This window comes from Rhinoderma darwinii, chromosome 4 (assembly GCF_050947455.1).
Source record: "Rhinoderma darwinii isolate aRhiDar2 chromosome 4, aRhiDar2.hap1, whole genome shotgun sequence".
NCBI lineage: Eukaryota > Metazoa > Chordata > Amphibia > Anura > Rhinodermatidae > Rhinoderma > Rhinoderma darwinii.
This window is the reverse complement of record NC_134690.1, coordinates 312,916,668-312,935,172: the sequence shown is the minus strand read 5'-3', so window position 1 is coordinate 312,935,172 and position 18,505 is coordinate 312,916,668. Positions and strand designations below refer to the sequence as shown.

Genomic DNA, 18,505 nt, shown 5'->3' with positions numbered 1-18,505 from the left:
AAATCCCCAGTTAAAAATCAAAGTTGTCTCCTCCAGTAACACAAATTCCTATTTTCTTTTTTTACAGATTTCTTAAATTGATGTATCTTAGATTTTGCTGAATGGTGCTTTGACTCTTATTCAATTATTGTAATTTTTATTTATATGTATATATATATATATATATATATATATATATATACACATATATATATATATATATATATATATATATATATATATATATATATACTTCGCCAATTCATGAACTAAAGCAAAACCTCCTAGCCATTCAGAAGAGCCGAAAAGGGTCACAAGACACACTTCCCTCAAGTCTGACACTTTAGAAATTAGGTTGGGGAGTATTTATTTTTGTCTTGTGATATGCCCTAGATGCCATAAAGGGAGCCTGACAAGGTAAAAGATTCTTGTGTAAATCTATTTAGCAGTAAGATTTGTTGTCGCTTTACATACTTTTAGTATATTTCAATTAAATTGGACATACATGTGGACATTAATATATACTGAACCTGTTCAGTAACATGAGACTAGACTAAAAGAGGATCTGAAAATTAACTGGCAGACGGCACTACTATAACTGGAACCACTCAGAAGTATGAAGCCACACACATCTGCTCTAGAATATTATGTGGAAAAAACTGAATAGACATTGCGCCAGACAATAATTGGTCACAAGTCCAACATATTAAAATAGGAATACCGACATGACACTTTAATTAAATATTCCATGCTGACAAAAGCAATGTGGGCTTTAGGGTTACAGCCATGTTGGGAAACTTTCAAAAACACCAGAACCTAAATATATTGGAAGTTAAACTTAAGTAGATAATAACAATAAGGTCTCAATAGGGACGAAAATTTTATGTATTAGGGTATGTTAACACGCACTGTTTTCAGACGTAATTCGGGCGTTTTATGCCTCGAATTACGCCTGAAAAAACGGCTCCATTACGCCTACAAACATTTGCCCATTGCTTTCAAAGGGTTTTACGGTGTTCTGCTCCCACGAGGTGTAATTTTACACGTCGCTGTCAAAAGACGGCACGTGAAAAGACGCCCACGTCAAAGAAGTGCATGTCACTTCTTGGGACGTTTTTGGAGCCTTTTTTCATTGACTCCATTGAAAAACAACTCGAATAATGTTCATAAAATATGCCGCAAAAAACGCGAGTTGTTAAAAAACGTCTGAAAATCAGGAGCTGTTTTCAGGCGAAAACAGTTCCGTAATTTCAGACGTATTTTACTACTGCGTGTGAACATACCCTAAGTATGACTTTTAATAGTTATGTCATACTGAGGGAACCACAAGCAAACAAACGCAAATCTTCATTCCAAAAGCTACTGCCCTCAAAAACTTGTAACGTCAATGTGTCAACAGTATCAACCCTCAGCAGTCTGATAAATGGATCTCAGATGTGTGGAGTCTGGGATGAGTTTACAGTTCTACCACATACCAGAGGAAGAAATAACTAGATTTTTGATCCAGTCAGCCAATTAAAAAGAAGTATCATATAGCTACATTTCAAGCATAAATATTGTCTTTGAAGAATGAGCGAATTGTGCAGCACATACTGTATTTGAGTTTTCAATTGTCAAGCTTTATTTAATATTCACAATTACAAATGTACAATTGTAATACAAATGTTTAACTAGTCTTGACCTTATGAACATGCCGTTGCAAGCTATCACTCCTTTCAAGGAACATACGTTTGTAGCTTTCCATCCAAAGTACACGTTGTTAACTAAAAGTAAAAAGAAAAAAAGAAAAATGTTTCTTAGAACTCACTTTAATTAGCATTAGATACGTAGATCATGTTTGCAATTATAAAGTATTTTGTTTTAATCAAAATGGTTCTGGGGAGAACAATGGTATAAAACATCTGTTTAACATCTGAGAAACTGATATGACACCGCATTAAATGAAAACTGCTTAGTAAGCATATAAACTACAATCAATACATCATTTGGATATATGATACCATAATTATCAGAATTTTCAATGTCATTGTTCAGTAGAATAAAATGCCAATGTTATGGGTATTTATTTAAATATGGTTGTGCCACAAGGTTATTATATTTCATCAATGGAATTCATGCAACCGTTTTGATATAGAATTTCCATACATATTGGCTTCTATGGGGGCGTGGCCTAGCGCTGATGGTGGAAAGACGTGCTGAGTGAGAGCTCCGACCTCAAGAACGACATCTCACCTCATCCGTCCGAGGAAATCACCCCCGGTGTTCAAGATATAGCAGGACACCTCCCTACCACCATACAACACCATTGCTGGGCCAACAGGAGAAAGTTTTTCAACTTACCTTGCCAGATTGAAACAGCGGCCTACACCACACGCGGCTGTGGTAGTGGATTCCTGCGGACGCCAGATACTCGGATCTCTGCAGCCATCCCCTCCCTCTGGCAACTAGGCCCATACACCGGAGGTACACTGAATAGGGACACAGTCCCAGCCTATCGACAGCACAAAGAAACGGGCCGGCACGCGTTGCAGGACTTTTCCGGTGAGTGGGGGAAGGGGATTGTAACCGGCGGCCATCTTATAGTGAAGGAGCTGCAGATTTACCTTGCTCTATAATCTACAACACTGTAACAGGCTCCAATACAGTGCATTAGCCTCTATATCATCAATCTCTGTGTGGGATTAATCTTGTGCACTTCGCTGTATAGATGTTAGCTTGAATACTTACCTGTCACTGAAACTTCCAGAACATTTGCTTACTCAGATTTTATTACGCCACAATGGTCAAAACGTCATAGGCTAAAACCCGAGAAGCGGCACCTACCCCTAAGTCCCGTAAAACGCAAGCAGATCTTGATAAATTTTTAAGAAAAAAGTTAACAGCTTCACCAGCTGGTAAATCCAAGCAAGCACAGCTACTATCTGATGACAATCCTATGGAGGACGACTCCGATATGGATAGCACAGGCTGTAACTCTGATACTGGGGATGATTCTCGGATGGTCCCAGCATCAAGAGGCTTTATCAAAAGGACACTATACCAAGCTCTTACGCCACTAGTAAAAGACCTTGCAGATATCAAGTCTGATCTCCGTAGCCTTGGCACCAGGGTTGAAACTGTTGAAGATACGCAAAATGCTCTACTGCATTATAGTGCAAAAGTCAAATGTGTTCTCGACCATCAACAAGATTGTATTAACGAGTCTCTATTACGTATTGAAGATCAAGAAAACCGGAGCCGCAGAAATAACATCCGGCTCAGGGGTCTTCCAGAGTCAATTCTGCACGATAGTTTACCTCAACTAGCCCTGGATATCTTTTCTGACCTAATAGGCCCTGATGCAGCCAAATCCATCACGATTGAGCGTATTCACAGAGCACTACGGGCCAAGCCTCGCCCCAATGACCCTCCAAAAGATATAGTGTGCGGTTTGCTGAGTTACACGGACACCGCTGCAATTTTGAAAGCTGCAAGAAATAAGAACACATTGACCTATGAAACCTCTACGATTCAAATATTCCAAGATATTGCTCCTTCAACTCTGGCAAAGAGGAGAGTGCTCAAACCATTACTAGATGCTCTGAGGGAGAAAAATATGCAATTTAAGTGGCTCTTTCCGTTTGGCATTGCTATATCCAAGGATGGTCACCAAATTATCATTAGAAAGCCTGCGGATTTGGTAGCTGCTTGGGAGAAACTGGACATCCCACCCATAGATATCCCGTCGTGGCTCCCGTCTACTATGATGGACTTTACCAAGTCCCTGATTTTGGAACCAAACCTCAAAAGCTCCTTCGCCCAAAACCAAGAAAGCTCATACTCGTGCTAGACAACTGGATACCTGACTGTCTTCGCAAAAGCCACCGAATGGATTCCTGACGACCCGCTTCTCCGCTAAGTTTGTGGGAGAAGTGTGGTGAGTGACTCTCCGATCTTCCACACTATTTCACACTAAGTTTATGGTTTTTTATGCTTGTGAGGAGATACTGTTTTTTCCCATAATGTGATCTGAGTTTATACATGCATTGATATGTAGCCTTTTACCATATGTTCTGGTATGTTTTTTCAGTGTAAGGATTACTTGTTGGTATATGACTAACGTGTATTCAGTCCTACAGGATTTTTATGTACCTCAAGATTTCCTCCTGTGGATAAGGACTAGCTACAATATTACTATGTGTTATCACTCTTGCAAACTGTTGCTGTCCTTATGGTTGCTAGCAACCCCTTTATTTCTTTGTTTATATTCTTCCCTACCGATTCCTCCCCTCCCCTCCTTTCCTACCCCTCTTTTCCTATCAAAGTCAATAGGTGATCTTTGCCATAAGAATGATGGTTATATGTGCCGATTTGCTATTTCATTTACAGAGAACTCATTGCGGAACTAAAAATTACTTAATTTAATGTAAGAGGTCTGAACTCTCCACGGAAAAGAAGCCAAATTTTACACCAAATTCTTGCAGATAAAACAAAAGTCGCCCTGTTACAAGAAACACATATCAGACATAACAAAATCCCAAATTTAAGAAAGAAGGTTTTTCCGAATGTTTACCATAGCACCTATTCATCCTCACGTAGAGGAGTAAGTATACTTTTCCACAAAAGTGTACCTTTCAAATGGGTTGCTGAAATGGTTGACCCAGAAGAACGCTATTTATTTGTTAAAGGCCTTATAGGCAATACTCTTTATACGATTGCAAATTTATATGCTCCTAATTCCCAACAAACACAGTGGATAGTTCAGACCTTACAACTGTTTAAGCAATTTGCTGAGGGTGTTTTAGTGGTGGGAGGTGACCTTAATGTTTCCATAGATCCACTCTTGGATACCACAGGGAATCCTTCCACTTCATACCGATATACTACCAAATTCCGTAAGACTTTTAATGCTTTACACCTGTCAGATACCTGGAGACTACTACATCCCTCTGACCGGGACTACACCTATTTCTCTCATACGCACCATACTTACCACAGGTTGAACTATATCTTCATATCTCAATCTCAGGTCCCTTTTATACTCCGTACTGACATAGGAAATATTCTACTCTCAGATCACGCACCTATTCATACTATTCTGACATTAGCAGACATTCCTAAAGGCCAGTGGTGTTGGAGGATCAATTGTATCCTGTTGGCTGATCCCTCTCACCAATCTTCTATAAAGACACATATACAAAACTACTTCGACACCAATGTTACAGCAGATGTCTCACCTGCTATCACCTGGGAAGCACACAAATCAGTTTTAAGAGGGGAGCTTATTTCATTATGTACATATATTAAAAAACAGAGATCAGAACTCCTAAATGCTCTCTTCTCACAAATCTCCTCGTTAGAAAACCTTCACAAGCGTACCCAAGCGGAAGCCACTAAAGACAAATTATACTCTTTGCGTAATAAAGTTAAAGATCTTCTTAACATTAAATCAGCCAGAATGTTGCAAATCTCGAAGTTAAAATTTTATGCCCATGGAGACAAGGGCAACAAGACGATGTCCGCTCTCCTTAAAACTTATCAAGATAAAGCATTTATTTGCCGTATTGCACAAACACCAGGTAATTTTGTCACAGATACAACCTCCATCGCCAATGCATTCCAGAAATTCTATATGAACCTTTATAATCTTACGGATTCTAAACTGGCTGATCCTTCACCTACCTCCACCAAAAATGCTATACATTCATTTTTAGATTCCATTGACATTCCACGCATATCAGATATTACTGCCCAAGAACTGCTAGCCCCTTTTCCCCTTCAGAGCTTCTAAAAGTCCTCCATTCTATCCCTTCAGGTAAATGCCCGGGCCCAGATGGTTATACCATAAACTACTATAAACAATTTAAAGAATTATTAATAGCACCATTTACTTCTCTTTGTAATTCACTTCTCACTGGCTCGAAGCTTCCTGGTCAAGCCCTAGAAGCACATATTACTCTTATCAGGGTAAGGATGCCTCACAATGTGGAAGCTATAGACCCATTTCACTCCTTAATACTGATATCAAATGGTGGGCTAAAGCTCTGGCAGCTCGTCTCAGTCCCATGTTATCTAGCATTATTGGGCCTGAACAGACCGGATTTGTCAAGGGAAGACAAGGATCAGATAATTCCTCAAGGGTTTTAAGGTTGGTACAATACGCTTTAAAATCTCGAACACCCTTAGTCCTACTTAGTACAGATGCAGAAAAGGCATTTGATAGGGTGGATTGGCCCTATATGATCGCTTCCCTGGAGAAATTTGGGATACCTCTTGCTTTTATTCAAGCGATTCTTTCCCTATATAGTAACCCTAGTGCGAGGGTGAGAGTCAATGGGGTGCTATCGAATTCCTTTACCATCACTAATGGTACGAGACAAGGCTGTCCTCTATCGCCGACACTATTTGTGTTAGTCATGGAGACGCTGATCCAGAAAATTCGACAGGACCCTGTTATTCATGGCTTGTCAATAGGCTCATTCACACACAAAACGGCAGCATTTGATGACCTGCTGATACTCACTACTAACCCTGAGAGATCGTTCCCGCAGATCACAGATATTTTCTCGGAGTTTGGAGAAATCTCTAATTTTAAAATAAACTTTAGCAAGTCAGAAGCCCGCAACATTTCGGTACCACAAGATATTATCCTTCGCTTAAAAAAGAGTTCTCCTTACCTGTGGCCAGAAACGTCTATTAAGTACTTGGGCATCCGCATTCCTAAAAACCCCTCTCTACTTTATAAGCTCAATTATCTAAACTTACTAGCTGACATTAAAACTTACTTACACTCCTTACATATTCCCTTTATGTCATGGATGGGTAGGAGAAATCTCCTCAAAACCTATATTGTCCCTAAATTCTTATATGTTCTTCAAACTGTACCTATCTGGCTTCCTAAGTCTTTCTTCCTATTAGTCAAGAAAACCTTCTCGGCATTTATTTGGAACAACAAACGTCCTAGACTAGCATATAGATACATTATAGCAAACTCCCGCTTGGGAGGCTTTGGCCTCTCCGATTTAATGTCCTATTATAGGGCTAACCATTTACGTCGGTGGACCATCTTAGCACATCATGACTTGAAGAATATCTATGCTTCTATGGAACGCTCTCTAATGTCAATAGAAGAAAAACAGGCCTTCTGGGGTTTGCGTCCTGCTACTGCAGGCAAATTTTACAATGAGTCTTTACTCAAGGGCACCATACTAACTTGGCAAGAGGTGAATAAATCATCTGCATTGTTATCCTCCCTATCCTCCCTAATGCCATTGAGTTTACTTCCATGTCTTCAACGTAACTCTGACTCCTCCCCCTCGGCCCCTTGGGACATCCCGAATACCCTAACTATATCAGACGTTCAAAAGCTTTCAGGAAATACCGAAATAATGGATCTAATTGTAAAAGCTAATGTTCCTTCAGGGAATTTTTTATTGACACATCATATTCTTAAAGAATGCCAAAAATTAAGGACATCCCCTGCAGTACCTCACACTAATACTTGGTTAGAAGATTTGATGGCTGTAACTCCATACACTGCCCCGAAACTATCCCAGCTATATCAACATGCTTTGATGATGCAAATGGATTTCAAACCACGATATATTGGGAGATGGGAGGAAGAGTTGGGGGTGCAGCTCACTGAACCTGAAACGCGTTTTATACTAGCGAATTCACATGGTTTCTCTAGATGTACGAGAATTCAAGAGAACTCCTTTAAACTTATAACACGGTGGTATAAAACATTGATAGTACTTCACGCTATAAATAGCTCAGTCTCAGATCAATGTTGGAGGTGTAGAGGGGATATCGGATCACTATCACATATGTGGTGGCATTGCCCCCTTATTCAGCCATATTGGATTCACATAGGAAAAGCCATAAATACTATCTGCTCTCTTAATATCACATTGACTCCGGAATTGGTACTATTATGGAAACCTATAAGTGGCTTTATGCCCAAAAAAAATAATCTACCAACCCATATGATAGCTGCAGCAAAACTACTGATCCCTGTGTTGTGGAAAGACATCTCCCCCCCTACTTTTATGCAATGGTTAGATAAAGTGTTTGAAATTCAGCGATTTGAAGAAATGGCACACTGGGAATCGAAGACAAGGGGCAAATACTTATCTACCTGGTCTCCATGGCTAGATTTCCCTGACATTACTAGCCTATAAATGGTATCCCAAAATGTCGTAATACAGAGTTGACCAAGATCTAGTTACCTAGTGCAGAAGAGGTGTTATAACAGAGTACAGACCACAATACCGTATAATGCTTTTATCAACATTTCATCTACTCCACCAGAATCGCCTACTGACACACCCAAACTACTTACCCTTCCTTGCTTCCCTTCCCCCCCCCCCCCCCACACTCCTGTCTTTTTGTTTTTCCCTTGTGTTATGTTATATTGTATTATTTTGTATTACTTGCTTATTCTTACTGATGATTAGGAAGGGCTCTGCGTAGCCAATGTTATAACATTTTGTTATACCCGCTTGTTCAAATATATATAACAATAAAAACAGATTGAAAACAAACATATTGGCTTCTGTGATAGAGGAAGTGGTGATTTATTTAGTTACCTTAACCCCTTAACGCCGAAGGACGGATATATCCGTCCTCAGCAGCTGCTAGTTCGCGCAGGAGGACGGATATATCCGTCCTGTGATCGCGCGGGTACTGACAGTTTACCCACGCGATCAGCGGCAGGAGCACGGCTGTTATACACAGCCTGGCTCCTGCTGCAACTGCCGGAATCGAAGCGCGCGCCGATTCCGGCAGTTTAACCCATTAAATGCCGCTGTCAACAGTGACAGCGGCATTTAATGTGTTTGACAGAGGGGGGAACTCCCTCTGTCTCCCGATCGGCGCCCCCGCAAACAAATCGCGGGTCGCCGTCGGGTTTCCATGACAGCCGGGGGTCTAACAAAGACCCCCAGGTCTGTCTTCAGCATCTGCCTGTTAGGCGATGCCAGAGGCATGACCTAACAGGTTGCCTGTCAGTTTTACACTGACAGGCAATAATGCTTTGGTATACGAAGTATACCAAAGCATTATATATGCGATCGGCATATCGCATAGTGAAGTCCCCTGGTGGGACAAAAAAAAAAAAAGTAAAACCGTTAAATAAAGTTTGTGAAAAAAAAAATAAAAAAAATTACAGTCAAAGTCAAATAAAACTACTTTTTTGCCCCAAAAAGTGGTTTTATTTAATAAAACGGTCAAAACAAATCACACATACACATATATGGTATCCCCGCGATCGTAACAACTTGACCAATAAAATGAACACATAGATTAAACCGCCGGATGAACGGCGTCCAAAGAAAACGCAAAAAACAACTGCAAAATTCTCTCTTTTCTCCCATTCCCCCCATAAAAAATAAAATAAAAGTTCATCTATAAGTCCTATGTACCCCAAAATAGTACTAATGAAAACTACACATTGTCCCGCAAAAATCAATCCCACGTACGGCCACATCGACGGAAAAATAAAAAAATGACGGCTCTTGGAACGCGGCGATGCAAAAACAAGTAATTTTTTTCTAAAAGGGTTTTTATTGTGCAAACATAGGAAAACATATAAAACCTTTACATATTTGGTATCCTCGTAATCGTGCCGACCCGTAGAATAAAGGTAACATGTTATTTATGCTGCATAGTAAAGGGCATAAATTTATAACGTGAAAATTAATGCTGGAATAGCTGCTTATTTTCAATTCTCTCCTAAAATAAAGTTAATAAAAGTTAATCAATATATTGTAAGCATCTAAAAATGGTGCAATTACAAAATACAACTCGTCCCGCAAAAAACAAGCCCTTATACGGCTATGTCGACGTAATAAAAAAAAAGTTACGACTCTTGGAATGCGACCGTGAAAAAACAAAAAATAATCCTTGGTCATTAACGTGCAAAATGGCCCGGTCATTAAGGGGTTAATGTTTGCTTACATAAACACAGCTTTATTCAGGGGATTATCACGGTCTGTGGGTATGTTGACCCACTAGGCCGCACCACCGTAGCGGGGAGGTAGCTGGCCAAACCACAGAGCACCCCAGCAATACAAAGTCCTGCGCAAGGGTACATGGATAGTCCAGACAGTGGCCAATGTTTTGACATGGATGGAGGTGGGTGCAGCAGGTTACGCCAGACGTGGCAGATGACAGCAGGTGCAGCACGTTGCGCCAGACGTGGCGGATCACACTGGACGAGGAAGATGGCACTGGACGTGGCAGATGATAGCAGGTGTAGCACGTTGCGCCAGACGTGGCGGATCACACGACGTGGAAGATGACACAGGCTGCGGCAGATGACACAGGATGTGGTAAACGACAGCAGGTGCAGTAGATACGACTCTAGCTCTAGTAGGCACAGGTACAGGAACATAGTACAGAATACAGGAACAGGTAACAGGGCACGGGTAACAACTGGAATGGGAAAACACTAGGGACCATTTGCAAGACAGACTTGGGATATACTAACAATGCTCAGGCCAGTATCAGAAGGGCAGGGCCATTTTTATAGTCCAGGAAATCATGGGCAGTTGATGATGATGATTTCCAGATGTGCGCACGCTGGCCCTTTAAGGCCGGCACGAGCATGCGCGTGCACCCTACAAGACACGAAGTGAGCACTGGAATCTCCTAGGAAGGATGGCTCACTGACAGGATGGCTCACTGATCCAGGTTTACTCACCTCCCGACGGCCCGCGGCCATGGACGCTACATGGATTATGTAAGTGTTACCTTAAATATCCCTTCCTATGGTACTGAAGGTTGATATTTTGAGAGAGTGCAATCTTGCATAAAGTAATTTAACCAATTCCCGACCGCTGGCTGCGTATTTACGGCCAGCGGTCAAGGTCCTTAAAACCTATGCCATAGACTATTTACGCCGCGGGTTTTAGCTTGCTGCCTGAGAGATCGGGTAGCTGAATGCCGGATCTCCGGCAGTCAATGACTGCCGGGGACCCTGACGAGAAGATAGAAGCAGCTTTCGCTACTTCTGTCTTCTCTGATCTCTTAATACACAGTGCTCATTCTATCGGTCCCGGTGATCATGTGACTGGTCACATGATCGGCGGGATGCCATTAGTGGCAGACTGCTGCTGGGTCTTACAAGAACCAGCACAGCCCTATTAGTGACAATAGTCACTACGAGAGGGCTGATTTCCCCTGTAACTAGGGCTGCTGTGCAACCCCAGTTACAGTGGAAAAACATGGTGTAAAAGAAGAAAGAAAAAAAATAAAGTCCCCCAAAGGGCTTTTCTGACCTTTGAGGGACAGGCCATAGTAATAAAAAAAAAGTCAAATAAAGTGCAAACAAAATTAATAATAAATACACATAAAATACCCAGCCCAAAAAAAACTTTCCACCCACTAATCATTGTCATAACGCTAGCCCTGAGCCAATTACCTTAAAATAGACAAGTAATATATTAAAATTTACGGTAGACAATGACGATTACAAATAAAAGGTCTATTTTAGGGTAAAACTATGTTATTACCAGAAAAAAATAGCTAAAACGTAAGTGCTTATTTTTTTTTACTAATTATTTTCAAACTTAAAACCTAAAAATTCTAAAATACGAAAAAGGATGTGTATAAAAATGATACAAAAAATAAATCTGCATTGTCTACGGAAAAAAACAACACAAAAATTACGTCGCTAGCCCAGCAAATAAAAAAGTTATAGCCATTTAACTAACGAGTGCTAAAAAGGGCTAAACGGTCTCTGGTCCTGAAGGATCAAAATAGCCCGGTCCTGAAGCAGTTAAAAGGGATGTCCATTTTGGGCAATCTCTGGATGTTACAAGAGTAACCCGACAATAAATTGATCACATAGTGTCCTGCTGCTTGAAACCCCAGCAATCAACTGCAGCGATACCACAGTTTTATTTTACAGTTCTCATTTAAATCAGTAGGGTGTCCATGTAATGAATCGACATGTCGAGTGTAGGTCATCCTTGAAGCTGAGGGTGCAAGGCCATTACATCAACGATTATTTTTATGGGAATCCCTATTCATGGAACGTAAGGCCAGTGCCCTGAAATGGATGGCTCCTACTGCACCTAAGTTATCCCAGTGGATTGCCCTCATTAACGGTATGAAACCATTTGAAAAAGTTGTATTCCACAACAGAGGTTCCCCAAATAAATTTGACAAGGTCTGGTGCGCATTGTGTGCCACCTCCGATACATTACGAGTGATTAGAGCGGGAAGTTGGGTATGAAACATTGTTTCGCTTTGTTTATCGAGGTGCTATGAATCCTGTGAGGGACCTCCATGATGGACCCTTTTATAACATCACTGCTTTTAAATGCTACATTGTCTATACTTACAAAACAGATAAAAACAAGGGGACATATATACAAAAACACCAAAAAAGGCCATACTTACAAATGGACACAGCCAGGTCAGAAACGCTGATGAAGGAGAGTGAGCAGGTGCTTTAAATAATAATAGCCACTCCCACTAGTCTTGAGGGGAGTGGTGTGTGGTGCATGGGATGTGTAGTAAGAAATAATAAATGAATAGTGTATGTGCAAGTGTAATAATATAAGTGAAATATAGGGGGCAGTAATGAGTAAAGTGCCTCAATACAAATAAATGAATAATGGGGTGCAAGTTTGTGAAACATGGAGGGATAGTGTGTAAGTCATGAGGCGCAACGTGTATAGCCAGGTAGAAGCCTATTTGTGACGCCTTGATAATTCATAGAGCGGGCTACCCTGCTTGCTAAGCCAAACAACAACACACCATGCTCTCCCAGCATCAAAGACCCGGCTGTGTCCAAAAGAAGCAAATATAAGTAATAATGAAAAATACCTGGGGTATTAGTGATCATTTTGACCAAAAGGACGCAAGCTCGCAATCCACGACAAGGATCCCCAGACTTGCAAGTCCCTAACTCCCTAACTGGAATGAAAAGCTCCTGATGCACAGACAAAACAGATAAAAACAAGGGGACATATATACAAAAACACCAAAAAAGGCCATACTTACAAATGGACACAGCCAGGTCAGAAACGCTGATGAAGGAGAGTGAGCAGGTGCTTTAAATAATAATAGCCACTCCCACTAGTCTTGAGGGGAGTGGTGTGTGGTGCATGGGATGTGTAGTAAGAAATAATAAATGAATAGTGTATGTGCAAGTGTAATAATATAAGTGAAATATAGGGGGCAGTAATGAGTAAAGTGCCTCAATACAAATAAATGAATAATGGGGTGCAAGTGTGTGAAACATGGAGGGATATTGTGTAAGTCATGAGGCGCAACGTGTATAGCCAGGTAGAAGCCTATTTGTGATGCCTTGATAATTCATAGAGCGGGCTACCCTGCTTGCTAAGCCAAACATCAACACACCATGCTCTCCCAGCATCAAAAACCCGGCTGTGTCCAAAAGAAGCAAATATAAGTAATAATGAAAAATACCTGGGGTATTAGTGATCATTTTGGCCAAAAGGACGCAAGCTCACAATCCACGACAAGGATCCCCAGACTTGCAAGTCCCTAACTCCCTAACTGGAACGAAAAGCTCCTGATGCACAGACAAAACAGATAAAAACAAGGGGACATATATACAAAAACACCAAAAAAGGCCATACTTACAAATGGACACAGCCAGGTCAGAAACGCTGATGAAGGAGAGTGAGCAGGTGCTTTAAATAATAATAGCCACTCCCACTAGTCTTGAGGGGAGTGGTGTGTGGTGCATGGGATGTGTAGTAAGAAATAATAAATGAATAGTGTATGTGCAAGTGTAATAATATAAGTGAAATATAGGGGGCAGTAATGAGTAAAGTGCCTCAATACAAATAAATTAATAATGGGGTGCAGCGTTTCTGACCTGGCTGTGTCCATTTGTGAGTATGGCCTTTTTTGGTGTTTTTGTATATATGTCCCCTTGTTTTTATCTGTTTTGTCTGTGCATCAGGAGCTTTTCGTTCCAGTTAGGGAGTTAGGAACTTGCAAGTCTGGGGATCCTTATCGTGGATTGCGAGCTTGCGTCCTTTTGGCCAAAATGATCACTAATACCCCAGGTATTTTTCATTATTACTTATATTTGCTTCTTTTGGACACAGCCGGGTCTTTGATGCTGGGAGAGCAGAGTGTGTTGTTGTTTGGCTTAGCAAGCAGGGTAGCCAGCTCTATGAATTATCAAGGCGTCACAAATAGGCTTCTACCTGGCTATACACGTTGCGCCTCATGACTTACACACTATCCCTCCATGTTTCACACACTTGCACCCCATTATTCATTTATTTGTATTGAGGCACTTTACTCATTACTGCCCCCTATATTTCACTTATATTATTACACTTGCACATACACTATTCATTTATTATTTCTTACTACACATCCCATGCACCACACACCACTCCCCTCAAGACTAGTGGGAGTGGCTATTATTATTTAAAGCTCCTGCTCACTCTCCTTCATCAGCGTTTCTGACCTGGCTGTGTCCATTTGTAAGTATGGCCTTTTTTGGTGTTTTTGTATATATGTCCCCTTGTTTTTATCTGTTTTGTCTGTGCATCAGGAGCTTTTCATTCCAGTTAGGGAGTTAGGGACTTGCAAGTCTGGGGATCCTTGTCGTGGATTGCGAGCTTGCGTCCTTTTGGTCAAAATGATCACTAATACCCCAGGTATTTTTCATTATTACTTATATTTGCTTCTTTTGGACACAGCCGGGTCTTTGATGCTGGGAGAGCATGGTGTGTTGTTGTTTGGCTTAGCAAGCAGGGTAGCCCGCTCTATGAATTATCAAGGCGTCACAAATAGGCTTCTACCTGGCTATACACGTTGCGCCTCATGACTTACACACTATCCCTCCATGTTTCACAAACTTGCACCCCATTATTAATTTATTTGTATTGAGGCACTTTACTCATTACTGCCCCCTATATTTCACTTATATTATTACACTTGCACATACACTATTCATTTATTATTTCTTACTACACATCCCATGCACCACACACCACTCCCTTCAAGACTAGTTGGAGTGGCTATTATTATTTAAAGCACCTGCTCACTCTCCTTCATCAGCGTTTCTGACCTGGCTGTGTCCATTTGTAAGTATGGCCTTTTTTGGTGTTATTGTCTATACTTAAAGCTGTCAGTACTTGAAATGCCTTATTATTTTTTGCTATGATAACTATGCCTATGTTCTTAATTTTCCTTTTGATATACCTGTCAATTATATGCTTGTTTGGGCATGTTGGCCCAATTTTCTATTATATATTGTAGACCTTGATATAAAAACCTTGAAATAAAGCGTTTAAAAAAAAAAAATGTAGGTTTTGAATTTGGAATTCCACTCTATTCTCTATTACCATATTAGGGAATTTGAGATTTGAAAAAAGGTTTCCTAAACAAGACAAACTCTTTATTCCTGACCACCCACTGTCTTTTGAAGGTGGGTGGTGTAGAAAAGACTTATGAATGCTCCAGTGAGCGCTTATACTCTATACAGCTCCTTTTTAAGAGGAGCTGTTTCTAACAGAGCCTTAATATAGCTTGGATCAGAGGAAACTATGTACCCAGCTGTTTTACCCTTTGATTACCATGGTCCGTGACCTCGGCATGATCAAAGGGGACTGGAAGGCCGGTGACGCAATCAGAGACTGGGGAAACCCATTGCAGGCAGCCCTGGGGACCTAGAAAGGACACCAGGGCTGTCTCTTCTATAAGCCTGCTGTTAGAGCACACTATGTTTTGCACTAACAGAAGCCTGTCTCATAGTGACAGTATAATATATAATGATAATACATTATAAGTATGAAATAAAGTCGTTAAAAAGTTATAACTTAATGAGATTAAATGTCCACAAAAAAAAATCATTATTTAGCATTAATTATATTTTATTGCCAACACATTGTATTAAAAAAACAAACCTACACATATTAGGTATCTACATGACCGTAATTACCTGAAGAATTAATTTAACAGGTTACTTAGTTTGAAACGTGAATGGTATAAAAAAGAAACAATGACGAAAATCACTTTTTTTTCTATATTCACGCCAAAAAATAAATTCCATTAATTTATTCGTACCCCCAAACTGCACAGAAAAAAACATAACATTTCTCCTACATGGCCCCATATAGCCATGTCAATAAATAAATAAAACAGTTATGGCTGCTGAAAGGCACAAAGACAAAATGTAGATAGTTATTAAGGCTTTTTCAGGCCTGTCCATTAAGGAAGGGGTTAAAAATGTTTGATAGTAGTTGCTGTGATTACAATTCTTAACATAAAAACATTATTTTTATTTATTATCGTTACCTGTAATTTATAGAGCACTAACATATATTACAGTGCCGTACATTTTATTTTGTTAACGACTGTATTTGTGCCCTTCTATTATGCATGCACATAATACATAAAGAGAATAGAATCCTGCCCAAATAAGCTTAACATCTAAAGGTGGCGGGGACGGGACATTTCATACAGTAGTTGATTTGGGGAAAAAAGCAATTGTTGGCAAAGTCATTATTGTTGATAGAGTTGTAGAGATGGAGATGGATAGGCAGTTATAACAAGTTGAGTTTTTAGGACTGTCTAATAGGATAAGGAACAGATTTCCAGAAAGTGATGGCTGCCCAGGAGAAATCTTGTACCTATGCATGGAACGAGATGAAAGAAGAGCAGTAGAGATGATAGCGTAGGGAGTACATGCATGACAGAAAAAAAAGGTGCATTTACTGCATTAAGATACCAGACAATGAGCTGATGTTTTCACTGTCCAGTTTCAAAGACATACGGTTGAGGATTGCGACCCCACCCTCCACTGGACGCTCCATCCAATTTGCTTGTTCCATAGCTGTGACATCCCGTCATCTATGTAACACCATAGCTTGCTGTGCGTGGCTCTGACGCCAGATCAAGGTACGGCCATGTTGGATAATGTCATTGGTAGGGAACCTTAAAGGAAAATGCCTCCTGGAGTTCCATGCTTGGTTCTCCAACCTGGTGGTGGGTTTCCTGGGTCTTTTCTTCCTTTTCCCTATGATTCCTGTGTTTCACCTGTGTTTCATCTTGACTCCACTTTATCTGTGTGCCGACATTTGGCCTGCCCCTGACCTTGCCTCCTGATACTGATTATTGGACCTTACGCTTCCTGCCTATTACCGACGCGGATCTGTTTGACTACAATGCTGTTCATAACTGCTATCTGCATCCCGACTGTCAAGTGGGGACTATGACCTCGACGAGGGAATCTTACCGGCAAAGTACATATTTCCTTGTGGGAGTTAAGGGGGCTAAACGGTGGATTCCTTTGACTCTTCACCCCTTCACCCCTTCAACAACTCAATTACTGTCTCAGTCATTCATCATCCTTGCCTGCTGACAAACTTCTGAGCTCCTAACATGTCTGCATGGTGTCACTAAAGTCTATTCCCAGTACGCTGTGCTACTTTGCATTCCCATCACCCTATTTCTGACTACGCTAGCCAGGGACCAGCAACCAGGTACGCTCTTGCACTTATAGTCTAATATGGAGTGTTACACATACCCTGCCAACCAGTGGCATAACTACAGCCGTAGCAGCTGCTATGGGGCCCGCGGCATGAGGGGCCCATGTCGCCTGCCGGCACGGGCCCCCACCGTGGCCGCAGGCTCCGCTAGCAGCCGCTATGGCTGCTAGAGCGGGACGCCACTGATCACTACGGCATAGCAGGGAGGTATCTCCCCGCTCTGCCATTAAACAAAAGACATGTATCCCCTATCCACAGGAATTGGCGTTCCCTGCAGGGGGGGCGCTGTATGGCGTTCCCTGTAGGGGGGCGCTGTATGGCGTTCCCTGCAGGGGGGGGCGCTGTATGCTGTTCCCTGCAGGGGGGGGCGCTGTATGGCGCTCCCTGCAGGGGGGCTGTATGGCGTTCTCTACAGGGGGGCTGTATGGCGTTCTCTACAGTGGGGGCTGTATGGCGTTAGCGCCATACAGCCCCCTCTGTAGAGAACGCCACACAGTCCCCCCTGTAGATAACGCCACACAGTCCCCCCTGTAGATAACGCCACACAGTCCCCCCTGTAGATAACGCCTTACAGTCCCCCCTGTAGATAACGCCATACAGTCCCCCCTGTAGATAACGCCACACAGTCCCCCCTGTAGATAACGCCACACAGTCCCCCCTGTAGATAACGCCACACAGTCCCCCTGTAGATAACGCCACACAGTCCCCCCTGTAGATAACGCCATACAGTCCCCCCCGTAGATAACGTCATACAGTCCCCCCTGTAGATAACGCGATACAGTCCCCCTGTAGATAACGCCATACAGTCCCCCCTGTAGATAACGCCATACTGTCCCCCCTGTAGATAACGCCATACAGTCCCCCCTGTAGATAACGCCATACAGTCCCCCTCTGTAGATATCTACAAAGGGGGCTATATGGCGTTATCTACAGGGGGGCTGTATGGCGTTATCTACAGGGGGCTGTATGGCGTTATGTACAGGGGGGGCTGTAAAAAAGGCACTATCTACAAGGGGGGGGGTTGTGTGACTCCCAGGGGAGGGGGGGCCCCAGTCAAA

The 18,505-nt window shown here is 41.7% G+C and overlaps 1 protein-coding gene across 1 annotated transcript in view; it reads right to left on the bottom strand.

Moving 5' to 3' along the window:
• Window positions 1-1,576: 1,576 nt before the first annotated feature.
• Window positions 1,577-18,505, bottom strand: part of WDR27 (WD repeat domain 27) — a 755,361-nt gene continuing 738,432 nt past the window's right edge. The window contains exon 25 of the mRNA XM_075862730.1: window positions 1,577-1,742. Coding sequence (XP_075718845.1) covers window positions 1,695-1,742 — 48 coding nt within the window. The 3' untranslated portion in view covers window positions 1,577-1,694. The remainder of the gene's footprint in view (window positions 1,743-18,505) is intronic.